A 26,363-nucleotide genomic window follows, 5' to 3' on the forward strand; every position below is an offset into this window, starting at 1 on the left:
GGCCCCTATCTGCTCCCCCCAGAGACCATGGGGGCCCCCAACCCCTCCCCCCATTAGAGACCCAACAGCTCCCAGCCCTGCCCCGCAGAGCTACCCCATTGGGGCATGCAAACCCTACCCCCTAGAGATCCATGGCCCCCCAATGGTGCCCCCAGCCCCTGTTCCCCACAGACCCAGGGTCACCCCACTGGGGCCCCAGTCTCCCCCCTCAGAGACCCAGGGACCCCCAGCCCCTCTTCCCCAGGGACCCAGGGTCCTCCCACCAGGGCTCCAGTCTCCCCCCACCGGGACCCCCAGCCCCTCCTCCCCAGGGTCCCCCCACCAGGGCCCCAATCTCCCTCCCAGAGAGCCAGACCCAGTGCCGGATGCATTTGTGACAGGGCTGGGAAGAAAGCCAGGCGGGATTCATCCCCTCATAGCTGCTTGGGGTGCCTGGCTGGGTCCCCCGTCGTGCTCGGAGCGATACGGAGACGTAAGTTGCCTGGAGCTCCTGGATCCTTCTTCGCTTTCTGCCCCCAATCAACTGCTGTGTAGGGTTGTAGGTTTATAACGCAGAGCCAGACTTCTGCCTCCCGCCAGAGGTGGCTGCATGTCAGCACTGTCCATCTATAAACAGCTGTTTTACCTCACCCCAGAGGCCGCTGCACCTCAGCGCTAGGCGACGGATCCCTGTATAAACCGCCTCCCCACCCCAGAGACGGTTGCATCTCAGCATGAACGAAGGGATCTCCATATAACCAGTTGCCCTGCCCCAGAGGCAGGTGCATCTCAGTGCCAGGCGAAGTATCCCTGTATAACCAGCCACCCCCTACCCAGTTGTTGCTGCATCTCAGCACTGGGCAAGGGGTCCTTATTTATAAAGCGTCTCTGGGTTTGTTGTTCAATCCCAACCTGCTTTAGAAGTGTAAGAGATTAGTTGGGAAAACCACAATCACCCCTGCAGTTTCCTTTGGAGGCGGAAAGACACCAAGGCGGACTGATTGCTTCACAAGTTTGCCGCGTTAGATCTCGTAGCCCCCAATTTGCAAGGGGGTGGAGTAGGCATGGTGGAAACACACGAATCCTGCTAATGCGCCGTTTGAAGGGGATTCTTGCAAAAAGTGGGCCCGCCCCTTGTTTCACTTGCTTGCTGTCATCTGGGCTCCAGGCCCATCTGGGATATTGCGTCCTGCTCTGGGCAGAAGCAGTGGACACTTCTGGAGTCCAGAGAAGAACAACAACAACAAAAAGCAATTATTAAGTAATGCTCCCATTTATAGCCTTGGGCCCAGTGTGCAGATTAGCCTACGCGAGTACCTCAGTTCCCAGAGCAGTGGAAGGTGTCAGCCAAAGGGGGGGATGCAGGGAGACTGAGTTGGGCCTGAGCCAGCGACTGTGGGTCCTCAGATGCACTGTCCTTGTCCATTTACATGTGTCTCTATCTCCCCACCCCCACGCGTCTGATTGAAATTCACCGCGAGGCTGCTGCGTAGGAAGGAGCTAGTCCACCTCTCTCCAGGCAAGTGTTCTTGTGAAAATGAGGCGTTCCGGGGAGCGAGGGAAGGCATGTGACTGAAACATGCTGGGCTGTTGGTGTGTTGGAGGGGACATCCCCGTGAAAGCGTGACTTCCCCCCAAACGGCACTTGTGTCATAGCATGAGGGCTGCCCTGGGCTCCGCTCCCGTGCACGCCTGCAGCCCTCTCTCATGTGTGGCAGTGCTGTTAACGTTACCCAGCTGCTTGGGCCGAGGTGGACTGTCCTGCCATAACTGTGGTGACAAGAGCCACACACAGCGATTGCGCTGTTAAAAGCGCACCTTCTTCTGCAGGGAAGACCGAACCTATATAACTGGACAGGCCGAACGTTCCCCGGAACTGGAGAGATGGATACTAGAATACTGCACCTGGTTCTGGTGGCCCTGTTTTAAATGGATGTTAAAAACTCAGAGTGTGGGGTAGAAACGAGCCACCAAAAAGTTATTCAGGATCAGGAGCAAATGCCTTCGACCCAAGGGGCTCGATCAAAAAGAATGAGAAGTGACTGTGGTGTCTAGCAACTACACCTTACCCCACCCCAGGAACCAATCCCTGTAGCAAACCTCGTTGCCTGCTCTGTCCCCATATCTACTCTAGTGGCACCATCAGAGGACCCAACCACATCAGCCACACCGTCAGGGGCTCATTCACCTGCACATCTACTAATGTGATATATGCCATCGTGCCAGCAATGCCCCTCTGCCGTGTGCATTGGCCAGACCGGACAGTCCCTATGTAAATGGACACAAATCGGCCATCAGGAACGGTAACATACAAAAGCCAGTAGGTGAACACTTCAGCCTCCCTGGACATTCGGTCATAGATTTAGAAGTAACTATTCTTGAACAAAAAAACTTCAGAAACAGACTTCAAAGAGAAACAGCAGAACTAAAATTCATTTGCAAATTTAACACCATTAATTTGGGCTTGAACAGGGACTGGGAGTGGCTGGCTTATTACAAACGCAGCTTTGCCCCTCCTAAAATTCACACCTCCGCATCTAGCACGGGGAGTGGACCACATCCACCGTGATCGAATTGGCCCTGTAACTTTCACTCCATGCATCTGAAGAAGTGGGGTTTTTTACCCACGAAAGCTTATGGCCAAATAAATCACCGGACTCCTTGTTGTTTTTGTGGATTCAGACTAACAGGGCTACCCCCCGATACTTGTGGTGTCTAAGTATCTTCATGGAGAGAAAATACCAGGTGCTAACGAGCCGTTCAGTCTAGTGGAGAAGGACAGAACAAGACCCAGTGGCTGAGAGTTAAACCAGACATGTTCCAGTGAGAGATGAGGCACCAGTTTTTAACAGTGTTGGTGATTAACCATTGGACCAAACTCTCCCAGGGGGGCAGCGGGCTTCCCATCCAGACTGGAGCTTTTCTGGAAAATGCTTCAGTCCGGCATGAGTGACTGAGCTGCATCCAGGGTTAAGTGGGTGAAGTTCTCAGACAGTCTTGGCCAGGAAACTGCTCGGACTGAATCCCCCGGTTGAGTGAGAGCCAAGCTTAGGAACAAACCTCCCATCTGGATTTTAAAATCGCCAGTGACAGGAAAACATTACAAAACCTACACTTGATTTCCCCAATACTAATTTCTCCCTACGGTTACTCTCACCTTCTTGTCAACTGTCTGTAATGGGCCCCTTTCTTACCACTTCAGAAGTTATTTCTCCTCCCTTGGTATCCTGCTGTTCATTGATTTATCGCGTTAGACTAACCTCACACTTGGGAAAGCAGCCCCCATCCTTTCATGTATTTATACCTGCTCCTGTATCTTTTACTTCATACATCTGATGAAGTGGGTTCTAGCCCACGAAGGCTTATGCCCAAATAAATTTGGTAGTCTCTAAGGTGCCACAAGGACTCCTCGGTTTTTTTGCTGATACAGACTAACACGGCAGCCACTGAAACCGGGAAACCCTCCGCAGCCCCTGGGAAGTTGTTCCTGTGGGTTGTTCCTCACCCTGTTCAAAACGTGTGCCTCTTTTCTGGTCTGAATTTGGTCCGCTTGGTGCCCTCAGAAAGACACTGGGTCCCGAAATGAGCACGGTTGTGTTTCCGGTGGGGAGAGAAGGAATTGTGGAGGGCCGAAGTATTCAGACGCTTGCCCTCAACCTGCCGCCCCTTTGCCAGAGCGCAGCACAAGCCAGGCTGCCGCTGGGGGGCTTCTTTTCTCTCTCCCGCTTTCAGCGCTGATTACCGTCAAACTCAGCCCTCCGTTCAGCAGGGATCTGGCTGGGGATATATAGGGTGACCAGATGTCCGGATTGTATAGGGACAGGCCCGATTTTTGGGTCTTTTTCTTATATAGGCTCCTCTTACCCCCCCAACCTCTATCCCAATTTTTCACATTTGCTGTCTGGTCACCCTAGGGACAGATCTTGTGCTGAGTAGGCACATATGGAAATGAGCGGGTTATTAGAGAGGGATGGGGCTCGTGTTTAGGGTCCTGGGTGAAACGGGGGCAAAGCATTGCCTGCCTGGGTTGCTAAACGCCTTCAAATCCTACCCTGGGAGTCTAGTCAGGTTTCAGCTCCAGACTGGAGCCTGCAGCGCACGCTTTACCCCAGCACGTGGGATTGAGCTCAAGACTGGATGATCTCATGGGCCCGGCTGGCTCTAGGAATCCTTGGAGCTGTCGGGGGCTTGGATTGGTGTGTGCTGGGGCCCTGTACTCACCCAGTCAGCTCAGGTCCGGGAGTGGGAGACTCAGCCCCATCCCAGGGGCTAGGATTGCTCTCCCCCCGGAGAAAGGAACACACACTCTCTCTCTCTCTCTCCCCCTCCCTCCATCCCTCCCACGGGGTCTAGCAGGAGTCTACCTCTCCCTGGCTTCCAGGTGCCAGTGGGGAAAACCTGTCAATAGTAGGGTGACCAGATGTCCCGTTTTGAAAGAGACAGTCCCATTTTGGGGGATTCTTTTTTATATAGGCGCCTATTACTCCCCCCCACCCCCACCCCATCCTGTTTTTTTACAGTTGCTATCTGGTAACTCTAGTCAACAGGAGCCAACAACGAGATAGTCACAAGTTAAAGTGACTCAGTGCTGTGCCAAGCAGCCTGGCCGGAGCTCCAGGGGGCAGGGTCCTCTCCCACCTGTGCTCCTCCTTCTTAATGCCCTGTTTGAACCCAACAGCTCCTCAGTCCCCTCCTGCCCAGTGTGGAAGATCTAGAGCCCAATAACTCTGGTTGGATTAGATCAGAGAAAGCCCCGACATTCAGGGTGACAAACTGTTCCCCCCCATCCAGCATCTCTCCCAGGAGATTGTGTAAGCCTTTCGAATATGTTAGTTCCTCTAATTTGCCTGCTTGGATCAGCGTTGAGCTAGCTAATGGTGCCAGCCCAATCTGTCAGTTTCAGCGCGAGGGTCCTGTCGAAACAGTGAAAGGACCGTTGTTAGACTTCAGAGTCAACGGGCCATTGAGATGGCTGGGGTCTCTCTGGGCCGGTAGAAGGAGAAAGATGCTTTAAGACACTTACACGCCACGTTTCATGTTCTCCTGTGGGACACAGAGGATTTCTGCCCACCTTGCAGAGGTGCATCAATCACACTGGGGCAGCTCCCTCCTCTCCTACAGATGGGCTCAGGCTCTCTGCACATTCAGGCAGCATCACTTAGTCAGTGGGGTAGCCCCACACGCGGTTGGCTGAAGCAAGAGCTAGCAATTTCTTTTTTAACTGGAAGCCCAGATCCCCGTTGGGCTCAGGACTGGCTCAGGGTTCCGCCCTGGCCCAGCCCATCAGCCTCCCTGCCTTGAATGAAAGAAACGCCAGTCCCCGGACAGAGAGGCTAGTTTGCAGCTTTCTCTTTTAATAGTGCACAGAATCACTTGACAAAAGAAATCCCCCTTCCCCCAAAACTAAAGAATCCTAAATACAGAGGCAATTCAACGCTCGGGAACTTGGTTGTTTCGGCAACACCTTTGTGTGTTTGTTTTTGCAGTGACCCTACTTTAAATCCATTGTCATCGTCCTTTGTTCTACAGCCCCGGGAGCTCCCTCAGCAGACCCCACGCCCCAGCACAGTGGCAAAGCGCCTGGCTGGAAAAAAGGGTGATCTGAGGAACAATCCTTCACTTGTCTCTGCATCCCAGAGCACCATAGCGACACATGTCCGGCCTCGCCATTGCTGCGGTGCGGCGAGAGGGGAAACCAAGGCACCAAGAGGTGAAGCGACTTGCTGGGGGTTGCAGAGGTAGAACTGGGATAGAACCAAGGAATCCTGAGTCCCCGTCTCCACCAGACCATACTCCTCCCCCCCAACCCCAGAGCTGGGCACAAAACCCAGGAATCCCAACTCCGAGCACCTAGTTATCACTTCCCTCCCAGAGCTAGGGATAGAACCGAGTCCAGAGTATGAAACCCCCCCCCCACTCCAGAAATGCAGAAAGAAACTAAGAAGCCGCCTCTCCGCCAAGCTGCCAAAATAACCTCCAATTCGAGCTAGTGTAACAATGTGCGTTGGCCTTGTATGTGTAGCTGCCTGCATGTGGCGAGATAAGGAATCCCTCCATTAACACTTGTGTGTGGGGTGGGGGGATTATGGTACCACGAATCCTCGCCTTCTTCTTTGGGATAGGAGAGGAGTGAGGGCAGACTAGGGCGACTGGATGTCCCGATTTTATAGGGACAGTCCCGATTTTGGGGTCTTTTTCTTATATAGGCTCCTGGTACCCCCCCACCTCCTGTCCCCATTTTCCACATTTGCTGTCTGGTCACCCTAGGACAGACCCAAGGCCCCGAGGCACCTGTGGGAAGCAGAATTTTCATTCTGTGGAAAATTTGGTCATTTTGAAATCGCTTTTCCTTCCAGATCAGAATGAAAACCAAAGACTTCCTAACTTCCCCGGTAAGTGAAGCTTAGGGAAATCATGTCGTTATGCTAAATGTTTGTTTCAATTTTGACTTTAGATTTTTTTCATATCACCATTTACGCCACAAAAGAATAAAATATCTCTATAATTACAATGTAGATCATCAAAGATGAAGACATTTCATTTCAACCTGACTGTTTCAGAGTTAGATCATTTATAAGATCATTATGATGCTGGTATTTATGATACACAGTGGACCCTCGCTAGAACGCATGTCAATATAGCGCAAATTTGCATATAACGCGGTCGCGGCCATGGATCCCAAATATAATTACTTTAATTGCAGTTCATTTTAATGCACTCCCTGCGTTAAGGCGGTAGCATGCATGGATCCCAAATCCCGCATTCTAGCGAGGGTCCCGTGTATTTGTAATCAGTCTAAAATTGAAAAAAGCCAGAATGTATCATAAATAATAGTATTTTAGAACTGAAATTGATAGTTCAATCTAAAATTGAAAAAAGTCAGATTGAAACCATGTTTGCTTAAGATTCACTCATAAATTGTATGTAGGCTTAGGAGAATTCCATTTGTTAATAATTTTGACAGATATCTGTTTTTTTTAGGCATTTTTATACATTACTGGTTTAAATGTTCACAATTGCACAAAATTATGGATTTTTTTTTTCAATTTTTAGTGCTCTAAATCAGTGGTCCCCAACCTTTTCGAAGGACCGTGGCGGCGGTGGAGCATCCGCCGAAATGCTGCCGAATTTCTGCGGCATTTCAGCGGTGACGCCTCTTGACATTGCTTGTCAGTGGCAAGCGGCATGATCGAGAGGCATCGCCGCCGAAATGCCGCCGAAATTCAGCGGCATTTCGGCGGATGCTCCACCGCCGGCCAGGACGTGGGCCATTGCTCTAAATTTTCGCAGTTGAGAGAAATTACGGAGGGTCGGACAATAATTAATGACAGTAGAGACTGAGATTCAAAAAGTTAAAGCTTTATGGTTGTTAAAACGTAAGTTGTCAACATCACGTGAAAATATACCAAGTAAATACCCTTCAACTCAAATAAGTTCTCAAGTTGCATTTTTCTCCCTTTGTCTATCTGTAAATGTTGACTATCTTTGATGGAAATATTTTGTCCTTGGTTTGTTTGTGGGCGGTGAAATCCATGTTGATCAACATTTACCAATAAATATCAAATCCTTATTTATAATATCTATTATAATCTAAAATTAAAAAAAAAATTTGTTTAAATATTTTAATTTCTAGTATCATAAATACTATTATATATAATTATACTGTATATGAGCTAAAAATTTGATTGAAACAAGTTTCTAATGATTGGATTGTTATATGTAAACACAAAAAGTCAAAATTGAAACAGTGTTCTTATTTTAGCTGAAGAATTTTTAAAAAATGTGAGATTATATTATTCTTTATACTATATAAGAATCATATTGGTCTGGTTACTAATATCTACATTTTTAAAAATCTCTCTAGCTAAAGTAGAAACATTGATTTGGAGTTTATTTTGACAGATGATGATCATATATAATCTAAGCTGAAATCAAACAATTTGACGTGAAAACTCCAAAGGTTGCACTGAAAAGAAATGTTGCCCAACCAGACGCCTGCTTGCGGGAAGTTGCCATTTGCATCAAACAGCATTTTTGGATGGAAAAACCAGCCCCTCGGGCAACCGCTGCGCAGGTCGTCCGGGAAGGGGCGTGGAACCGGGGCTACAGATTCTCTCCGAAGCAGAGCCCCAGGGATAGATTTTTTTGGTGCCTACCTGCTATGCTAGGAAACAAGGTGAGTGCTCTGGTGTGTGGAGAGGTGGCTGTTTGTGCATTTCATGTGTGGTAGCAGCTCACACTCCAATCCCAAGGCTCCGCCCCAGGCCCGGCTGCTTGCTAGCACATGTTCTGTGTTCAGAGCCACCCATGCGTTCAGAACACCACCTCCTCGTGAAAACACGGCCAGAGTGTGAAGCGCCTTGCGAGCTGGCAGGATCAGTGGAGCCAGCCTCCATGTCCTGCTGTCCGCGTGTGTCAAAGCGAAGCCACGTGCGCCTGTCGGATACTGGGGGTAGCGAAGAGCACTGCCCCGTGTGCCAAACAGGCAGAGAGCGGGACATCTGGCCATGCGGGCCTTGCAGCCAGAGCGGCATGGCTGAGGCCTGTCCGGGGGAAGCGAAGGCAGAGAGCGGTGAAAGTGGCTTGCCTGAGGTCACACACTGCACCAGAGACAAAGCTGGGCATAGAACACAGGAGTCCTGGCTCCCTGCCCCCTGCTGTGACCCACCAGACCCCACTGTCCTCCCAGAGCCGGGTGAGAACCCAGGAGTCCTGGCTCCCAGCCCCTCTGCTCTGACCCACCAGCCCCCACTCCTCTCCCAGAGCTGGGTGAGAACCCAGGAGTCCTGGCTCCCAGCCCCCCTTCTCTAACCCACCAGCCCCCACTCCCCTCCCAGAGCCGGGGAGAGAACCCAGCAGTCCTGGCCGCCAGCCCCCCTGCTCTAACCCATCAGCCCCCACTGCCCTCCCAGAGCCGGGGAGAGAACCCAGGAGTTCTGGCTCCCAACCCCCCCGTGTAACCACTACCCAGCTGTCCGCTACAGAGCAGTGAATCCAGCTGCATTTAAAACAACCCTCTGCTTTCCACCTTCTCCTTTGGAATCGCGTCCGGAAGAGGGGACCAGCCCCATTCTAAACCGGCCAACCCCGAATTAAAACCGGAACCTCCCCCCCAGGGCGAATCGTTTGCCTTTGAAATCGATCGGGGCAGAAAGGAAGCAGGCCGGCTGGAACGGGAAACCCTGCTTTATGCTTTATTTCTCTATATAAATTACCCCCTCCCGAGCCCCGCCCCAGCATAAATATTTTGCAAAGCAGTTTCATCATCTCATTACACTTGAGACAGCCTTCCATCCCCTGGCGAGTGAATTAAATATGTCAAGGGGGCGGGAGAACCCAGGCATCCTGGCGGTTGGGGTCCGGAGAGCGTGCCAGCGTCCCAAGTCGGTCCAGCCGTCTGTCTAAAAATGCTAACGGGACATGGCGGCTGTGAAGGACATTGTGGGGCCAGAGAGGAGGCGCTGGGGAGTCTGTGGGGCAGCCGGAGGGGGGTCAGTTTTGTTCTGTAACCTCCCCTGGAGAGCTTTGATTTCCCCCCCCCCCATCTTGACCCTCTTCCCCTTATGATGATGGCAAGGCAGCGGTGTGGGTGCGCCTGGCACCGGTAACACCTGGTTGTACCCCCACCCCAGATCCGGTCCAGGGGCAGCAGAAAGGGGGCACTGGTTCATCACCTCTGGGTGTCCTCCCCCCGCTTCACCTCCGATCCAGGCCTCGCTCGCAGTCCAGCATCCCTGGCCCGGCCAACTGGCTCCTTCTAGCCAGGGGCGCAGTGGGATGGGCCCCCGCCAGGAGAGCGGAGGGGTCAACGGCCAGCAATTCACCCCCTCCGCCCGTCCCTGGCCGCGGGGGGCTCCTGTCCCTGGCTGGCCCAAGGCAGCGCGGTGGGCGTGCGGCCGTGCCCCCGGCGTCATATGGCCGTGTCCCACAGGACCGTGTGCTGGCGCCGGCAGGGCGGTGTGCCCGCCTTGCGGCTGTCCGTGGTGCGGCGCCAGCTGGGGAGGATGGGCATGCTCTCCTGCTTGCAGAGGCTGCGCTCGGGCCGGTGGCGGGCTTTGATCTCCTTGCAGAGACAGCGCTTGCGCTCGATCACCTCCAGCAGCTTCCCGTCCCGCTCCTGGGCGCCCGGCGCCACCCCGGGCAGGGGCAGCAGGCCCTGCCCGCCGGAGGGGAGAGTGAGATGGGCCACAGAGCGCGCCCTGAGCCCCTGCTCGCCCCCACACACAGCGGCCCAGCCCAGGGATCCTTGTGACTCCCCCAGGGACCCGCAGCTCCTGCTCTCCTAGCCCGGGGCTCCCTGCGGCTCCCCCAGGGATCCACAGCCCCTGCTAGCCCAGCTGGGGTTCCCCCTGGCTCCCTCAGGGACCCACAGCCCCTGCTCTCCCAGCCCGGGGCTCCCTGCGGCTCCCCCCAGGGACCCACAGCCCCTGCTCTCCTAGCCCAGGGATCCTTGTGACTCCCCCAGGGACCCGCAGCTCCTGCTCTCCTAGCCCGGGGCTCCCCGCAGCTCCCCCAGGGACCCACAGCCCCTGCTAGCCCAGCTGGGGTTCCCCCTGGCTCCCTCAGGGACCCACAGCCCCTGCTCTCCTAGCCCGGGGCTCCCTGCGGCTCCCCCAGGGACCCACAGCCCCTGCTAGCCCAGCTGGGGTACCCCCTGACTCCCTCAGGGACCCACAGCCCCTGCTCTCCTAGCCCGGGGCTCCCCGCGGCTCCCCCAGGGACCCACAGCCCCTGCTAGCCCAGCTGGGGTTCCCCCTGGCTCCCTCAGGGACCCACAGCCCCTGCTCTCCTAGCCCGGGGCTCCCTGCGGCTCCCCCAGGGACCCGCAGCTCCTGCTCTCCTAGCCCGGGGCTCCCCGCGGCTCCCCCAGGGACCCACAGCCCCTGCTAGCCCAGCTGGGGTTCCCCCTGGCTCCCTCAGGGACCCACAGCCCCTGCTCTCCTAGCCCAGGGATCCTTGTGACTCCCCCAGGGACCCGCAGCTCCTGCTCTCCTAGCCCGGGGCTCCCTGCGGCTCCCCCAGGGACCCACAGCCCCTGCTAGCCCAGCTGGGGTTCCCCCTGGCTCCCTCAGGGACCCACAGCCCCTGCTCTCCTAGCCCAGGGATCCTTGTGACTCCCCCAGGGACCCGCAGCTCCTGCTCTCCTAGCCCGGGGCTCCCCGCGGCTCCCCCAGGGACCCACAGCCCCTGCTAGCCCAGCTGGGGTTCCCCCTGGCTCCCTCAGGGACCCACAGCCCCTGCTCTCCTAGCCCAGGGATCCTTGTGACTCCCCCAGGGACCCGCAGCTCCTGCTCTCCTAGCCCGGGGCTCCCCGCGGCTCCCCCAGGGACCCACAGCCCCTGCTAGCCCAGCTGGGGTTCCCCCTGGCTCCCTCAGGGACCCACAGCCCCTGCTCTCCCAGCCCGGGGCTCCCTGCGGCTCCCCCCAGGGACCCACAGCCCCTGCTCTCCTAGCCCGGGGTTCCCTGCAGCTCCCCCAGGGACCCACAGCCCCTGCTAGCCCAGCTGGGGTTCCCCCTGGCTCCCTCAGGGACCCACAGCCCCTGCTCTCCTAGCCCGGGGCTCCCTGCGGCTCCCCCAGGGACCCACAGCCCCTGCTAGCCCAGCTGGGGTTCCCCCTGGCTCCCCCAGGGACCCGCAGCTCCTGCTCTCCCAGCCCGGGGCTCCCTGACCCCCATACCTAACCCATAGCCCCAACTAGCCTAACCCTGGGTTCCTCCAGCTCTGCCAGTGCCCCTCACTCCCGACCCGCAGCCCCTGCCAGCCCAGCCCCTCCCAGCCCTGCCAGTGCCCCTCACTCCCAACCCGCAGTCTCTGCTAGCCCAGCCCTGCCCCCCCACCCAGCCCTGCTGGTGCCCCTCACTCCTGACCTGCAGCCCCTGCTAGCCCAGCCCTGCCCCCCCACTAGCCCTGCCGGTGCCCCTCACTCCCGACCCACAGCCCCTGCTAGCCCAGGCCTGGCCCCCTTGCCCCCAGCCTGTCTCCCTGGGTGCTGGACACCTTACCAGACTGGCTGTGTCTTTGGGGTGGCTGCATGGCCTCTGCGTGTGAATCACGGTGTGTCGCACCCCGGAGGTGGAAGCTGACCGGCCCAGGCGGTAACCCCCGGTGAGGTCTGGAGAGTGGGAAGCCGGCTGTGAGATGGGTCACCCCACAACCCGGCACCCCCTGCCCTGCCCCCTATGGCAGAGTACCCCCCACTGATTCCCCCGCCCCGCCCCCCACCACCCTGCAACCCAGCGTAACCCCACTGGGATCAGCTCTGAGCCAGAGGCGAGTGCTGGCTCCTGCTCCCATCCCCATGGAGCTCACCTCCCCCAGTCTGTGCCAAATCCCCCGCCCCGTGGCAGCCCCCCGTCCCGCTTCCTCCACAGTGGCCGAGGGTACCTCCATTGCGGTGGCAGGCAGGGAAGGTCTGGCATGGCACAGGCAGCCCCGTTCGGCAGCCCGGCATCTTGGGCACCATTCCCTCGGGGCCCGGGGCCCGGACAGGTATCCCCGACAGCGAGGGCCCCGCCAGGGCTTTCTCCTCCCTCTCCGGCTTTAGCTGTGCCTCACCGCTGCCGTTCCAGACCCGGGTGCCCTCGGTGGGCTCTGCCAGGGCAAAGGACACGGTCAGAGGGGAATGTGTTCGAATCCTCCATCCCGAGCCCTCAGTGCCCGCATTGGGGACAGGCCCCTGCCCCATTCCCCACCCCCCTGAGCCAGCCAGTCCCCGCCCTGGGGCCGGATGGGAGCTGGTGCCCCCTAGAGGGGACAGGCCCCTGCCCCATTCCCCACCCCCCTGAGCCAGCCAGTCCCCGCCCTGGGGCCAGGTGGGAGCTGGTGCCCCCTAGAGGGGATAGGCTCCTGCCCCATTCTCCGCCCCCCTGAGCCAGCCAGTCCCCGCCCTGGGGCCAGTGGGAGCCGGCGCCCCCTAGAGGGGACAGGCCCCTGCCCCATTCCCCTGCCCCCCTGAGCCAGCTAGTGCCTGCCCTGGGGCCGGGTGGGAGCTGGCACCCCCAGAGGGTACAGCCCCCAGCCCCATTCCCAATACTCACTCTCCGGCTCCTTGCCTTTCCAGTTGGCGTAGAGACCCTTCCGCTGCAGTGCCCACCCCATGCTCAGTGTCTCCTCGTCGGCGCCAGCCACCACGTGGGAGCAGGCGATGCTGGCGAAGGCCCCGCGGTCCTGCAGCTGGAACTTCACCACGGGCGGCACCGCCGCGGCCTTGGCCCCGGCCCCCTTGACGCTCTCGTAGGCCGGTGGGCGTTTCATCCCCCCGCAGGGGGCCGGGTAAGTCCACAGCATGCCCAGGGGCGGCGCGGAGCGTGGGGCTGGCTTGCCCACGGGCTCGGTGGCCGGCCGGGCACACAGCATGCCGTGGAGCACCGAGATCTCCTTCTCCGTCTTCTGCTCGGCCGGCAGCCCCGAGTGGGTGGTGACTTTGACGGCCGAGTACACCATGGTGTAGGACACTGCCGGCTTGTCCTTGGCCGTCTGCGGCACGGGCAGCATGGAGGGCAGCGGCTTGGCCGGGGGGCAGATCAGGCTGTGGGAACTGGGCAGCTCCTTCTCCGCCTTCTGCTGCCCGGCCGGCTGCGGGGGCAGCGGGGTGGAGTGGCTGCGGGCACGGCCGGAGGGTGCCAGGGCTGAGTGTCCCGGCGGATGGGGCGCGGCCGGCGCTTCCTTGGCGTGGCAGGGCACGGGGAGCTTGGAGGCTTCCTGGGTGCCCGCTTTGTACCCTTTGTGCCCCGGGCCCTGGGGGAAGGCCAGCAAGGGCGGGCGGTGCTGGAGCAGATTGGGGAAAGGCGGGGGGATGTCGCAGGGGGAGGTCTTGCCCTTGTCCGCCTTCGCCTGGCGCGGGCGGAGGGAGGCGGGCACGCCATTGGCCTCCTCGGGCAGTGGGTATTTCATCTCCTCGTAGATCGCCTCACTCTCGTCAGAGTCCTCCTCCCCCGCCGGGGGTGGCTGGGGGCCCCCAGCGCCCTGGAAAACGTCCCCCACCATCTCAATATAGACAGGCTCCTCATCCTCGGGGTCCGAGCCCTTGGCATGACCGTGGGAGAAGGCCCGGCCAAACTGCGGTGGCGCCCCCCCGCCCGTGGGGGTCACCAGGGGGCGACTGGAGTAGGTCTCGTCGAAGGAAACAGACAGCTGGGTGTTGGGGCTCCGCTTAGGCTTCTGGGGGGGCACCTTGCGCCCCAGCTCCCGGCTCTCAGAGCATGACTTCTGGGGGCCTGGGAGAGGGAGAAACTAGCGCTCAGATGCAGCCACCTCTGGGGTGGGGTGGCTGGTTACCCAGAGACCCCTCGCCCGGCGCTGAGATGTGCCCACCTCTGGGGCGGGGCGGCTGGTCACCCAGAGACCCCTCTCCTGGCGCTGAGATGCGGCCACTTCTGGGGTGGGGTGGTTGGTTACGCAGGGACCCCTCACCTAGTGCTGAGATGCGCCCACCTCTGGGGCGGGGTGGTTGGTTACACAGGGACCCCTCACCTAGTGCTGAGATGCGCCCACCTCTGGGGCGGGGCTGCTGGTTACCCAGAGACCCCCCCTTGCCCTCAGTGAGATGCGCCCAGCTCTGGGGAGAGGCACAGCGGCTCCCCTGTTTAGGACTGGAAAGGAATGCCGGGTTTGACCGAGGCGGCGGGGCGGGATCGGGTTGAAGGAAGGTGGCCAATCGCTGGAGCTGAGGTTCGGCCCAGACCCCAGGGCATTGGGGCTGGCTCTGCCCTGGCAGGGGAGGGCGGCCCTGTACTGAGCCCCTCGCCCCGCTCCCTGCAGCACAGTGCCCCCTAATGGCACACAGGAGAATGCCACATTCCCCCCCACAGCTGCACCAGTCCAAAGGCCTCACCGGTTCTCCTGCTGCCTGCCGGCTCTGCTGCCTGCCCCTCGCCTGCCATGCTGAGCTTGGTGCTGGGGTGGCGCTTGGGCTTGGCCGGGGGCTTCCTGGCGCCGGCGGCCCCCTCGCCGTTCTCCACGCTGCCCACCGAGTGGCAGGAGAGGGAGCGGGGCGCCATGCCGCTGGCGCAGGGGTGGGGCGCGTGTTCCTGCCAGGCCGGCATGGTCATGAAGCCCATCCGGAAGTGGCGGCGGAAGGAGGCCACGTCCCGGATCTTCCCCGCTCCTGGGTCCTTGGCGGAGCTGTGGGGGGACAAAGAGCAGGAGGTGAGGGGGCGCAGGACGCCTGGGTTCTCGCCGGGGCTGCTAGGAGTCACAGCAAGGCGGGTAGAGCAGGGCAGGTGCCATCTATACCAGTAGTTACAACGGTGTGGTACGGCCGGGCAGTAAACAGCCATTGCAACTATGGGTATCTGTGCAGAGGCAGATGACAGTTTTGGGGGGGGCCTCCCTACCCCTTCCACCAGCAATCCCGCCGCCTGCCCCCCCAGCACTCCTGCCGGGGAAATGGGGTCGGGGTGCAGGGGTTTGCCCTGCGGCTGGGGATGGGGCACGGGGGCTTGTCGGCAAGGGAACCCCCGTCGTTCCGGGGGCCCCGGGCATGGGCCCCGTGGCGAATCCACCTCAGTGTCTATGGACTCTGGTGCTGCACCCGCGCTGTGTTCTTGGGCAACTCCCAGCATGCATTGCATCTGTCCGGCGCTGTTGCAATGGCTGTTCTGCCCTGTATCCGAAAGGCCTCGCTGCTGCGGCTGAATCTGGGCCACGTTACTGCAGGACATTAAGCCGCTGCGGGCCGTGTTCTGCCGCGCACTGGAACCTCATTGTGACAGCGAGCGGTCTCCATCCGACCCCAGCGCCTCGGGCGAGGGGTCCCTGGTAACCAGCCGCCCCGCCAAGCGGTGGCTGCATCTCAGCGCCGGGCGAGGGGTCCCTGGGTAACCGGCCGCCCCGCCCCAGAGGTGGGCGCATCTCAGCGCCGGACGAGGGGTCCCTGGGTAACCGGCCGCCCTGCCCCAGAGGTGGGCGCATCTCAGCGCCGGGCGAGGGGTCCCTGGTAACCAGCCGCCCCGCCCAGCGGTGGCTGCATCTCAGCACCGGGCGAAGGGTCCCTGGGTAACCGGCCGCCCCGCCCCAGAGGTGGGCCCATCTCGGCACCAGGCGAGGGGTCCCTGGGTAACCGGCCGCCCCACCCCAGAGGTGGGTGCATCTCAGCGCCGGGTGAGGGGTCCCTGGTAACTGGCCGCCCAGCCCCAGCGGTGGCTGCAACACAGCATCTGGTGAGGGGTCCTTGGATAACCAGCCCCACTCCCCTCCCAGAGCCGGGGAGGGAACCCAGGAGTCCTGGCTCCCAGCCCCCACTCCCCTCGCCCAGAGAACCCAGGAGTCCTGAGCCCCGCGTACCCCTTTTTGGGCTCCTCGTCCCTGTGCTGCTGGCTCTCCAGCTTGCTCCTGCGGTAGAGCAGGTTCATCTCGCGGCGCAGCGGCTGGCGGGTCTGGCTCAGCGCCCCGTAGGCCCGGCTGCCCCGCTCCTCGATGAACTGCAGGAAGGCCGAGATCAGGGCCTCCTGGGGGCTAGTGCTCATCTTCCCAGGGCCCAGGGCCAGCGGGCACGGGGGAGCCCACCAGGGGCGCTGCTGGGGGGCAGAGACAGAGTGTTAGAGGGGCAGGAAAGGGGATGGGAGGTGGGAGGGGGGCAGGATGCCTGGGTTCTCTCCCCACCCAAACACAGAAAAGCCAGACCCACCCCTCTGATCCCCGGGGACTCCTGGGTTCTATCCCAGCCCAAACCCGCAGGTCAGAACCCCCCGGACTCCTGGGTTCTATCCCACCCCAAACCCACAGGCTGCAACCCCCCGCACTCCTGGGTTCTATCCCACCCCAAATGCGCAGGCCAGAACCCCCCGGACTCCTGGGTTCTATCTTCCCCCTATACCCGCAGGCCAGAACCCCCCGGACTCCTGGGTTCTATCCCCCCCTATACCCCGCAGGCCAGAACCCCCCGGACTCCTGGGTTCTATCTTCCCCCTATACCCGCAGGCCAGAACCCCCCGGACTCCTGGGTTCTATCCCAGCCCAAACCCGCAGGCCAGAACCCCCCGGACTCCTGGGTTCTATCTTCCCCCTACACCCGCAGGCCAGAACCCCCCGGACTCCTGGGTTCTATCCCACCCCAAACCCGCAGACCAGAACACCCCGGACTCCTGGGTTCTATCCCAGCCCAAACCCGCAGTCCAGAACCCCCCGGACTCCTGGGTTCTATCCCACCCCAAACCCACAGGCCAGAACCCCCCGGACTCCTGGGTTCTATCTTCCCCCTATACCCGCAGTCCAGAACCCCCCGGACTCCTGGGTTCTATCCCACCCCAAACCCACAGGCTGCAACCCCCCGCACTCCTGGGTTCTATCCCACCCCAAACCCGCAGGCCAGAACCCCCCGGACTCCTGGGTTCTATCTTCCCCCTACACCCACAGGCCAGAACCCCTCGGACTCCTGGGTTCTATCCCAACCCAAACCCGCAGGCCAGAACCCCCCGGACTCCTGGGTTCTATCTTCCCCCTATACCCGCAGGCCAGAACCCCCCGGACTCCTGGGTTCTATCTTCCCCCTACACCCACAAGCCAGAACCCCCTGGACTCCTGGGTTCTATCTTCCCCCTATACCCCGCAGGCCAGAACCCCCCGGACTCCTGGGTTCTATCTTCCCCCTATACCCACAGGCCAGAACCCCCTGGACTCCTGGGTTCTATCTTCCCCCTATACCCCGCAGGCCAGAACCCCCTGGACTCCTGGGTTCTATCTTCCCCCTATACCCCGCAGGCCAGAACCCCCCGGACTCCTGGGTTCTATCTTCCCCCTATACCCACAGGCCAGAACCCCCTGGACTCCTGGGTTCTATCTTCCCCCTATACCCCGCAGGCCAGAACCCCCTGGACTCCTGGGTTCTATCTTCCCCCTACACCCACAGGCCTGAACCCCCCAGACTCCTGGGTTCTATCTTCCCCCTACAACCACAGGCCTGAACCCCCTGGACTTCTGGGTTCTATCTTCCCCCTATACCCGCAGGCCAGAACCCCCCGGACACCTGGGTTCTATCCCCTCCCTATACCCCGCAGGGCAGAACACCCCGGACTCCTGGGTTCTGCCCCCCCCCCCCCACCCGCAGGCCAGAACCTCCTGGAATCCTGGGTTCTATCTTCCCCCTACACCCGCAGGCCAGAACCCCCTGGACTCCTGGGTTCTATCCCCCCGCTATACCCCGCAGGCCAGAACCCCCCAGACTCCTGGGTTCTATCTTCCCCCTATACCCACAGGCCAGAACCCCCTGGACTCCTGGGTTCTATCCCAGCCCAAACCCGCAGGCCAGAACCCCCCGGACTCCTGGGTTCTATCTTCCCCCTACACCCGCAGGCCAGAACCCCCCGGACTCCTGGGTTCTATCTTCCCCCTATACCCACAGGCCAGAACCCCCTGGACTCCTGGGTTCTATCTTCCCCCTATACCCCGCAGGCCAGAACCCCCCGGACTCCTGGGTTCTATCTTCCCCCTATACCCCGCAGGCCAGAACGCCCTGGACTCCTGGGTTCTATCTTCCCCCTATACCCCGCAGGCCAGAACCCCCTGGACTCCTGGGTTCTATCTTCCCCCTATACCCACAGGCCAGAACCCCCTGGACTCCTGGGTTCTATCTTCCCCCATACCCGCAGGCCAGAACCCCCCGGACTCCTGGGTTCTATCCCAACCCAAACCCGCAGGCCAGAACCCCCCGGACTCCTGGGTTCTATCTTCCTCCTATACCCGCAGGCCAGAACCCCCCGGACTCCTGGGTTCTATCTTCCTCCTATACCCGCAGGCCAGAACCCCCCGGACTCCTGGGTTCTATCCCAACCCAAACCCGCAGGCCAGAACGCCCTGGACTCCTGGGTTCTATCTTCCCCCTATACCCCGCAGGCCAGAACCCTCCGGACTCCTGGGTTCTATCTTCCCCGTATACCCCGCAGGCCAGAACCCTCCGGACTCCTGGGTTCTATCTTCCCCCTATACCCGCAGGCCAGAACGCCCCGGACTCCTGGGTTCTATCTTCCCCCTACACCCGCAGGCCAGAACCCTCCGGACTCCTGGGTTCTATCTTCCCCCTATACCCCGCAGGCCAGAACGCCCTGGACTCCTGGGTTCTATCCCCCCCCCCTATACCCCGCAGGCCAGAACGCCCTGGACTCCTGGGTTCTATCTTCCCCCTATACCCGCAGGCCAGAACCCCCTGGACTCCTGGGTTCTATCTTCCCCCTATACCCCGCAGGCCAGAACGCCCTGGACTCCTGGGTTCTATCTTCCCCCTATACCCCGCAGGCCAGAACGCCCTGGACTCCTGGGTTCTATCCCCCCCCCCTATACCCCGCAGGCCAGAACGCCCTGGACTCCTGGGTTCTATCTTCCCCCTATACCCGCAGGCCAGAACCCCCTGGACTCCTGGGTTCTATCTTCCCCCTATACCCGCAGGCCAGAACGCCCCGGACTCCTGGGTTCTATCCCCTCCCTATACCCCGCAGGCCAGAACGCCCTGGACTCCTGGGTTCTATCTTCCCCCTATACCCCGCAGGCCAGAACCCTCCGGACTCCTGGGTTCTATCCCCCCCCTATACCCACAGGCCAGAACCCCCCGGACACCTGGGTTCTATCTTCCCCCTACACCTGCAGGCCAGAACCCCTCGGACCCCTGGGTTCTGCCCCCCTCCCACAGGCCAGAACCTCCTGGAATCCTGGGTTCTATCTTCCCCCTACACCCGCAGGCCAGAACCCCCCGGACTCCTGGGTTCTATCTTCCCCCTACACCCGCAGGCCAGAACCCTCCGGACTCCTGGGTTCTATCCCCCCCCTATACCCACAGGCCAGAACCCCCCGGACACCTGGGTTCTATCTTCCCCCTACACCTGCAGGCCAGAACCCTCCGGACTCCTGGGTTCTATCTTCCCCCTATACCCCGCAGGCCAGAACCCTCCGGACTCCTGGGTTCTATCTTCCTCCTATACCCGCAGGCCAGAACCCCCCGGACTCCTGGGTTCTATCTTCCCCCTATACCCGCAGGCCAGAACCCCCCGGACTCCTGGGTTTCATCTTCCCCCTACACCTGCAGGCCAGAACCCCCCGGACTCCTGGGTTCTATCTTCCCCCTACACCCGCAGGCCAGAACCCCCCGTTCTCCTGGGTTCTATCCCCCCCCCCATATCCCGCAGGGCAGAACCCCCCGGACTCCTGGGTTCTACCCTCCCCTACACCCGCAGGCCAGAACCCCCATCTGACCCGTCAGGACTCCTGAGGCCCCTTGGCAGGTGGGGTGGATTTGGGGTGATGTGGAGGGCGGAGGGGTTGGGGGGGTTGGCAGAACATGACAGGGAGTGGAGGGGGGAGACCCACAGTTGCCCCCCATGGCACCTGGGGTGGGCGTGGCTCCTGCACGGCCCAGGGGCAAGTTATCCGGGGGGAAAGGAGTGTGGGGCGGGGGGCATGTCTGGCCAGTGCCGATGGGGGTCCCCCAGCGCTGCTCCGGGCTGAGCTCAGGGGGGTCTCCGGTCCATGCTCGGCGCCGGGCGCTGCCCCGGGACATCCAGGGGTCCTCTATGGGCCTGGCGGAGAGATGGGGGATCATAGGGGCCTGGGGGCCCAGCACCTGCCCCACAGCCCCCCCAATCACCCTGTGTCCCTCAGTGACCCCCAGTGTCCCAGCACGTGCCCCACAACCCCCCCAATCACCCCTGTTCCTCAGTGACCCCCAGTGCCCCAGCACGTGCCCCACAACCCCTCCAATCACCCCTATTCCTCAGTGACCCCCAGTGCCCCAGCACCTGCCCCACAGCCCCCCCAATCACCCCTGTTCCTCAGTGACCCCCAGTGCCCCAGCACGTGCCCCACAGCCCCCCCAATCACCCCGTGTCCCTCAGTGACCCCCAGTGCCCCAGCACGTGCCCCACAACCCCCCCAATCACCCCTATTCCTCAGTGACCCCCAGTGCCCCATCACCTGCCCCACAGCCACCCCAATCACCCCTGTTCCTCAGTGACACCCGGTGCCCCATCACCTGCCCCACAACCCCCAAATCACCCCGTGTCCCTCAGTGACCCACAGTGCCCCAGCACGTGCCCCACAGCCCCCCCAATCACCCCTATTCCTCAGTCACCCCCAGTGCCCCATCACCTGCCCCACAGCCACCCCAATCACCCCTGTTCCTCAGTGACCCCTGGTGCCCCATCACCTGCCCCACAACCCCCCATCACCCCATGTCCCTCAGTGACCCCCAGTGCCCCAGCACGTGCCCCACAGCCCCCCCAATCACCCCTGTTCCTCAGTGACCCCCAGTGCCCCAGCACCTGCCCCACAACCCCCCAATCACCCCATATCCCTCAGTGATCTCCAGTGCCCCATCACCTGCCCCATAGCCCTCCCAACCACCCCTGTTCCTCAGTGACCCCCAGTGCCCCAGCACGTGCCCCACAGCCCCCCCAATCACCCCGTGTCCCTCAGTGACCCCCAGTGCCCCAGCACGTGCCCCACAACCCCCCCAATCACCCCTATTCCTCAGTGACCCCCAGTACCCCATCACCTGCCCCACAGCCACCCCAATCACCCCTGTTCCTCAGTGACACCCGGTGCCCCATCACCTGCCCCACAACCCCCCAATCACCCCGTGTCCCTCAGTGACCCACAGTGCCCCAGCACGTGCCCCACAGCCCCCCCAATCACCCCTATTCCTCAGTCACCCCCAGTGCCCCATCACCTGCCCCACAGCCACCCCAATCACCCCTGTTCCTCAGTGACCCCTGGTGCCCCATCACCTGCCCCACAACCCCCCATCACCCCATGTCCCTCAGTGACCCCCAGTGCCCCAGCACGTGCCCCACAGCCCCCCCAATCACCCCTGTTCCTCAGTGACCCCCAGTGCCCCAGCACCTGCCCCACAACCCCCCAATCACCCCATATCCCTCAGTGATCCCCAGTGCCCCATCACCTGCCCCATAGCCCTCCCAATCACCCCTGTTCCTCAGTGACCACCGGTGCCCCATCACCTGCCCCAAAACCCTCCAATCACCCCATATCCCTCAGTGACCCTCAGTGCCCCATCACCTGCCCCACAGCCCCCCCAATCACCCCTGTTCCTCAGTGACCCCCAGTGCCCCATCACCTGCCCCACAACCCTCCAATCACCCCGTATCCCTCAGTGACCCCCAGTGCCCCATCACCTGCCCCACAGCCCCCCCAATCACCCCATTCCTCAGTGACGCCCGGTGCCCCATCACCTGCCCCACAGACCCCCAATCACCCCGTGTCCCTCAGTGACCCCTAGTGCCGCAGCACCTGCCCCATAACCCCCTCAATCACCCCTGTTCCTCAGTGACCCCCGGTGCCCCATCACCTGCCCCACAACCCTCCAATCATCCCGTATCCCTCAGTGACCCCCAGTGCCCCATCACCTGCCCCACAGCCCCCCCAATCACCCCGTTCCTCAGTGACGCCCGGTGCCCCATCATCTGCCCCACAACCCTCCAATCACCCCATGTCCCTCACTGACCCCCAGTGCCCCAGCACCTGCCCCACAACCCCCTCAATCACCCCTGTTCCTCAATGACCCCCGGTGCCCCATCACCTGCCCCACAACCCCCCAATCACCCCGTATCCTTCAGTGACCCCCAGTGCCCCATCACCTGCCCCACAAACCCCCCAATCACCCCGTATCCCTCAGTGACCCCCAGTACCCCAGCACCTGCCCCATAGCCCCCCCAATCACCCCGTTCCTCAGTGACGCCCGGTGCCCCATCACCTGCCCCACAACCCACCAATCACCCCGTGTCCCTCAGAGACCCCCAGTGCCCCATCCCCTGCCCCACAAACCCCCAATTACCCCTGTTCCTCAGTGACCCATGGTGCCTCATCACCTGCCCCACAACCCCTCAATCACCCTGTGTCTCTCAGTGACCCCCAGTGCCCCATCACCTGCCTCACAATCCCCCCAATCACCCCATGTCCCTCAGTTATCCCCAGTGCCCCATCTCCTGCCCCACAACCGCCCCAATCACCCCTGTTCCTCAGTGACCCCCCAGTGCCCCATCACCTGTCCCACAACCGCCCAAATCACCACACGTCCCTCAGTGACCCCCAGTGCCCTAGCACCTGCCGCACAACCCCCCCAATCACCCCTGTTCCTCAGTGACCCCTGGTGCCCCATCACCTGCCCCACAACCCCCCAATCACCCCGTGTCCCTCAGTGACCCCCAGTGCCCCATCACCTGCCCCACAGCCCCCCAATCACCCCGTGTCCCTCAGTAACCCCCAGTGCCCCATCACCTGCCCCACAATCCACCCAAGTCTCTCAGTGACCCCCCAGTGCCCCATCACCTGCCCCACAACCCCCCAATCACCCCGTGTCCCTCAGTAACCCCCAGTGCCCCATCACGTGCCCCACAATCCCCCCAAGTCCCTCAGTGACCCTCCAGTGCCCCATCACTTGCCCCACAACTCCCAACAATCACCCCGTGTCCCTCAGTGACCCCCAGTGCCCCAGCACCTGCCCCACAGCCCCCAATCACCCTATGTCCCTCAGTGACCCCCAGCAACTGCCCCACAGCCCCCCAATCACCCCACGTCCCTCAGTGACCCCCAGTGCCCCATCACCTGCCCCACAATCCCCCAATCACCCCTGTTTCTCAGTGGCCCCCAGTGCCCCATCACCTGCCCCACAATCCCCCGAATATCCCGTGTCCCTCAGTGACCCCCAGCACCCCAGCAACTGCCCCACAGCCCCCTCAATCACCGCTGTTCCTCAGTGACCCCCAGTGCCCCATCACCTGCCCCACAGTGCCCCCAATCACCCCATGTCCCTCAGTGAGCCCCAGTGCCCCATCACCTGCCCCACAGCCCCCAACTATCACCCCGTGTCCCTCAGTTACCCCAGCATGTGCCCCACAGCCCTGCCCCCATCCCCATGATCATGGCTGGAGCCCCTTGCTGGAGCCCAATGCGCAACCCCAGCCCCCCAGCTTCCCCTCCCTTCCAATCTACCCCTTTGCAAGCCCCCACGTCCACCACCCCACCCCTCCCAGGCTGCATCCATCCCAAACATTCCCCTCCCCTCCCCTCTGAACCCCTCCCTGCATCCCTCCATCCCTCTCCTTCCCAGACCCCCACATCCAGCCCCCCAGACCGCCCTTCCCAGCCCATCCCTCTCAACCCCCCACATCCATCCTTCCCCTCCCAGCTCCCCACATCCACCCATCCCTCCCCTCCCATCCCTCCCCTTCCCCGCCCCCCACATCCAGCCCAGCCCTCCCCTTCCCACCCCCCACATCCAGCCCCCCAGACCGCCCTTCCCAGCCCAGCCCTCCCAACCCCCCACATCCCTCCATCCCTCCCCTTCCCAGCCCCCCACATCCAACCCCACAGACCGCCCTTCCCAGCCCAGCCCTCTCAAACCCCCACATCCATCCTTCCCCTCCCAACTCCCCACATCCACCCATCCCTCCCCTCCCATACCTCCACATCCAGCCCAGCCCTCCCAACCCCCCACATTCCTCCATCCCTCCCCTTCCCAGCCCCCCACATCCAACCCCACAGACCGCCCTTCCCAGCCCAGCCCTCTCAAACCCCCACATCCATCCTTCCCCTCCCAGCTCCCCATATCCACCCATCCCTCTCCTCCCAGCTCCCCACATCCACCCATCCCTCTCCTCCCATCCCTCCCCTTCCCCACCCCCCACATCCAGCCCCCCAGACCGCCCTTCCCAGCCCAGCCCTCTCAACCCCCCACATCCATCCTTCCCCTCCCAGCTCCCCACATCCACCCATCCCTCCCCTCCCATCCCTCCACATCCAGCCCAGCCCTCCCAACATGCACCCATCCTTCCCCTCACAGCCCCCCACGTCCATCCATCCCAACCCCCCACATCCATTCCTCCCAGCCCCCACATTCACCCTTCCCTCCCCTCCCAGCTCCCCACATCCATCCCTCCCTTTCCCTCCCATACCCCACATCCATCCATCCCAACCCCCCACATCCACCCTCCCCTCCCCTCCCAGCTCCCACATCCATCCATCCCTCCCCTCCCAGACCCCCACATCCGTCCCTCCCCTCCCCTCCCCTCCCAGACCCCACATCCATCCATCCCAACCCCCCACATCCACCCTCCCCTCCCCTCCCAGCCCCCCACATCCATCCATCCCAACCCCCCCATCCATCCCTCCCGTCCCAGACCCCCACATCCGTCCCTCCCCTCCCCTCCCCTCCCAGACCCCACATCCATCCATCCCAACCCCCCACATCCACCCTCCCCTCCCCTCCCAGCCCCCCACATCCATCCATCCCAACCCCCCACATCCACCCTCCCCTCCCAGGACCCCACATCCATCCATCCCAACCCCCCCATCCATCCCTCCCGTCCCAGACCCCCACATCCGTCCCTCCCCTCCCCTCCCCTCCCAGCCCCCCACATCCATCCATCCCAACCCCCCACATCCATCCTCCCTTCCCCTCCTAGCTCCCACATCCACTCTCCTCTCCCCTCCCCTCCCAGGACCCCACATCCATCCATCCCAACCCCCCCATCCATCCCTCCCGTCCCAGACCCCCACATCCGTCCCTCCCCTCCCCTCCCCTCCCAGACCCCCACGTCCATCCATCCCAACCCCCCACATCCACCCTCCCCTCCCAGGACCCCACATCCAGGCCCCCGACCCCCCTTCCAATCGCTCCCGCCTCACCCCCGCCGCAGGTTCCCCCCGGCCCCGCCCGCCCCCCGGTACCTGCCCGGCCCGGCTCCCCCGGCTCCGCTCGCCCCATCCCGCTGCCGCTGACGCAGCGTCCAAGACACGCGGCGCCTCCCCCGAGCCGAGCCCAGCCGAGCAGCCGGGGATGGAGAGACAGCGGCGCCCCCCAGCCCCCCCATGCAGCCCCCCCGCCCTGCCGGAGACCTCAGCCCCCCCGCCCTGCCGGAGCCCTCAGCCTCCCCATACAGCCCCCCCCCCGCCCTGCCGGAGCCCTCAGCCCCCCCCATACAGACCCTCCCGCCCTGCCGGAGCCCTCAGCCCCCCCATACAGACCCTCCTGCCGGAGCCCTCAGCCCCCCCATACAGACCCCCCCGCCCTGCCGGAGCCCCTCAGCCCCCCCCATGCAGCCCCCCCGCCCTGCCGGAGCCCCTCAGCCCCCCCTACACCCCCCCGCCCTGCCGGATCCCTCAGCCCCCCCATACAGCCCCCCCCGCCCTGCCGGAGCCCTCAGCCCCCCCATACAGACCCTCCTGCCGGAGCCCTCAGCCCCCCCATACAGCCCCCCCGCCCTGCCGGAGCCCCTCAGCCCCCCCATACAGCCCCCCCGCCGGATCCCTCAGCCCCCCCATACAGCCCCCCCCGCCCTGCCGGAGCCCTCAGCCCCCCCATACAGACCCTCCCGCCGGACCCTCAGCCTCCCCATACAGCCCCCCCCGCCCTGCCGGAGCCCCTCAGCCCCCCCATGCAGC

The 26,363-nt window shown here is 61.9% G+C and overlaps 1 protein-coding gene and 1 long non-coding RNA gene across 5 annotated transcripts; one reads left to right on the forward strand and one right to left on the reverse strand.

Moving 5' to 3' along the window:
• The first annotated feature begins 314 nt into the window (after positions 1 to 314).
• LOC115643189 lies at positions 315 to 8,129 on the forward strand. Its single transcript, XR_003998295.1, has 4 exons — positions 315 to 472; positions 5,509 to 5,689; positions 6,336 to 6,371; positions 7,882 to 8,129. It is a non-coding gene; the product is annotated as an uncharacterized LOC115643189 (long non-coding RNA).
• Positions 8,130 to 9,167: 1,038 nt separating this feature from the next.
• NYAP1 (neuronal tyrosine phosphorylated phosphoinositide-3-kinase adaptor 1) lies at positions 9,168 to 25,717 on the reverse strand. 4 transcript variants are annotated; one of them, XM_030547041.1, is made up of 7 exons: positions 25,650 to 25,717; positions 16,266 to 16,498; positions 14,815 to 15,104; positions 13,019 to 14,197; positions 12,366 to 12,572; positions 11,984 to 12,093; positions 9,168 to 10,096 (listed from the first exon to the last, which is right to left on the reverse strand). In XM_030547041.1, the coding sequence occupies exons 2-7, from the start codon at positions 16,445 to 16,447 to the stop codon at positions 9,890 to 9,892; spliced, it is 2,175 nt and encodes a 724-aa protein (XP_030402901.1). In that variant the 5' UTR covers positions 16,448 to 16,498; positions 25,650 to 25,717; the 3' UTR covers positions 9,168 to 9,889. The 4 variants fall into 4 exon arrangements, with proteins under 4 accessions (XP_030402901.1, XP_030402898.1, XP_030402900.1 ...); XM_030547038.1 differs by having other exon boundaries at positions 9,168 to 10,135; XM_030547040.1 differs by having other exon boundaries at positions 9,168 to 10,135; positions 16,266 to 16,495; positions 25,650 to 25,665.
• Positions 25,718 to 26,363: the final 646 nt, after the last annotated feature.

The sequence above is a fragment of the Gopherus evgoodei genome, unplaced genomic scaffold, assembly GCF_007399415.2.
Source record: "Gopherus evgoodei ecotype Sinaloan lineage unplaced genomic scaffold, rGopEvg1_v1.p scaffold_51_arrow_ctg1, whole genome shotgun sequence".
Lineage (NCBI taxonomy): Eukaryota > Metazoa > Chordata > Testudines > Testudinidae > Gopherus > Gopherus evgoodei.

What these genes read in the sequence shown, in the direction of transcription:
- NYAP1 (XM_030547038.1), bottom strand. Translation starts at nt 16,447, where the DNA reads ATGAGCACTAGCCCCCAGGAGGCCCTGATCTCGGCCTTCCTGCAGTTC. An exon ending in GACGAGGAGCCCAAAAAGGG is followed by an intron (nt 15,105 to 16,265) that starts GTACGCGGGGCT and finishes GTCCCCCCACAG; the next exon opens with CTCCGCCAAGGACCCAGGAG. An exon ending in GAAAGGCAAGGAGCCGGAGA is followed by an intron (nt 12,573 to 13,018) that starts GTGAGTATTGGG and finishes TTGCCCTGGCAG; the next exon opens with AGCCCACCGAGGGCACCCGG.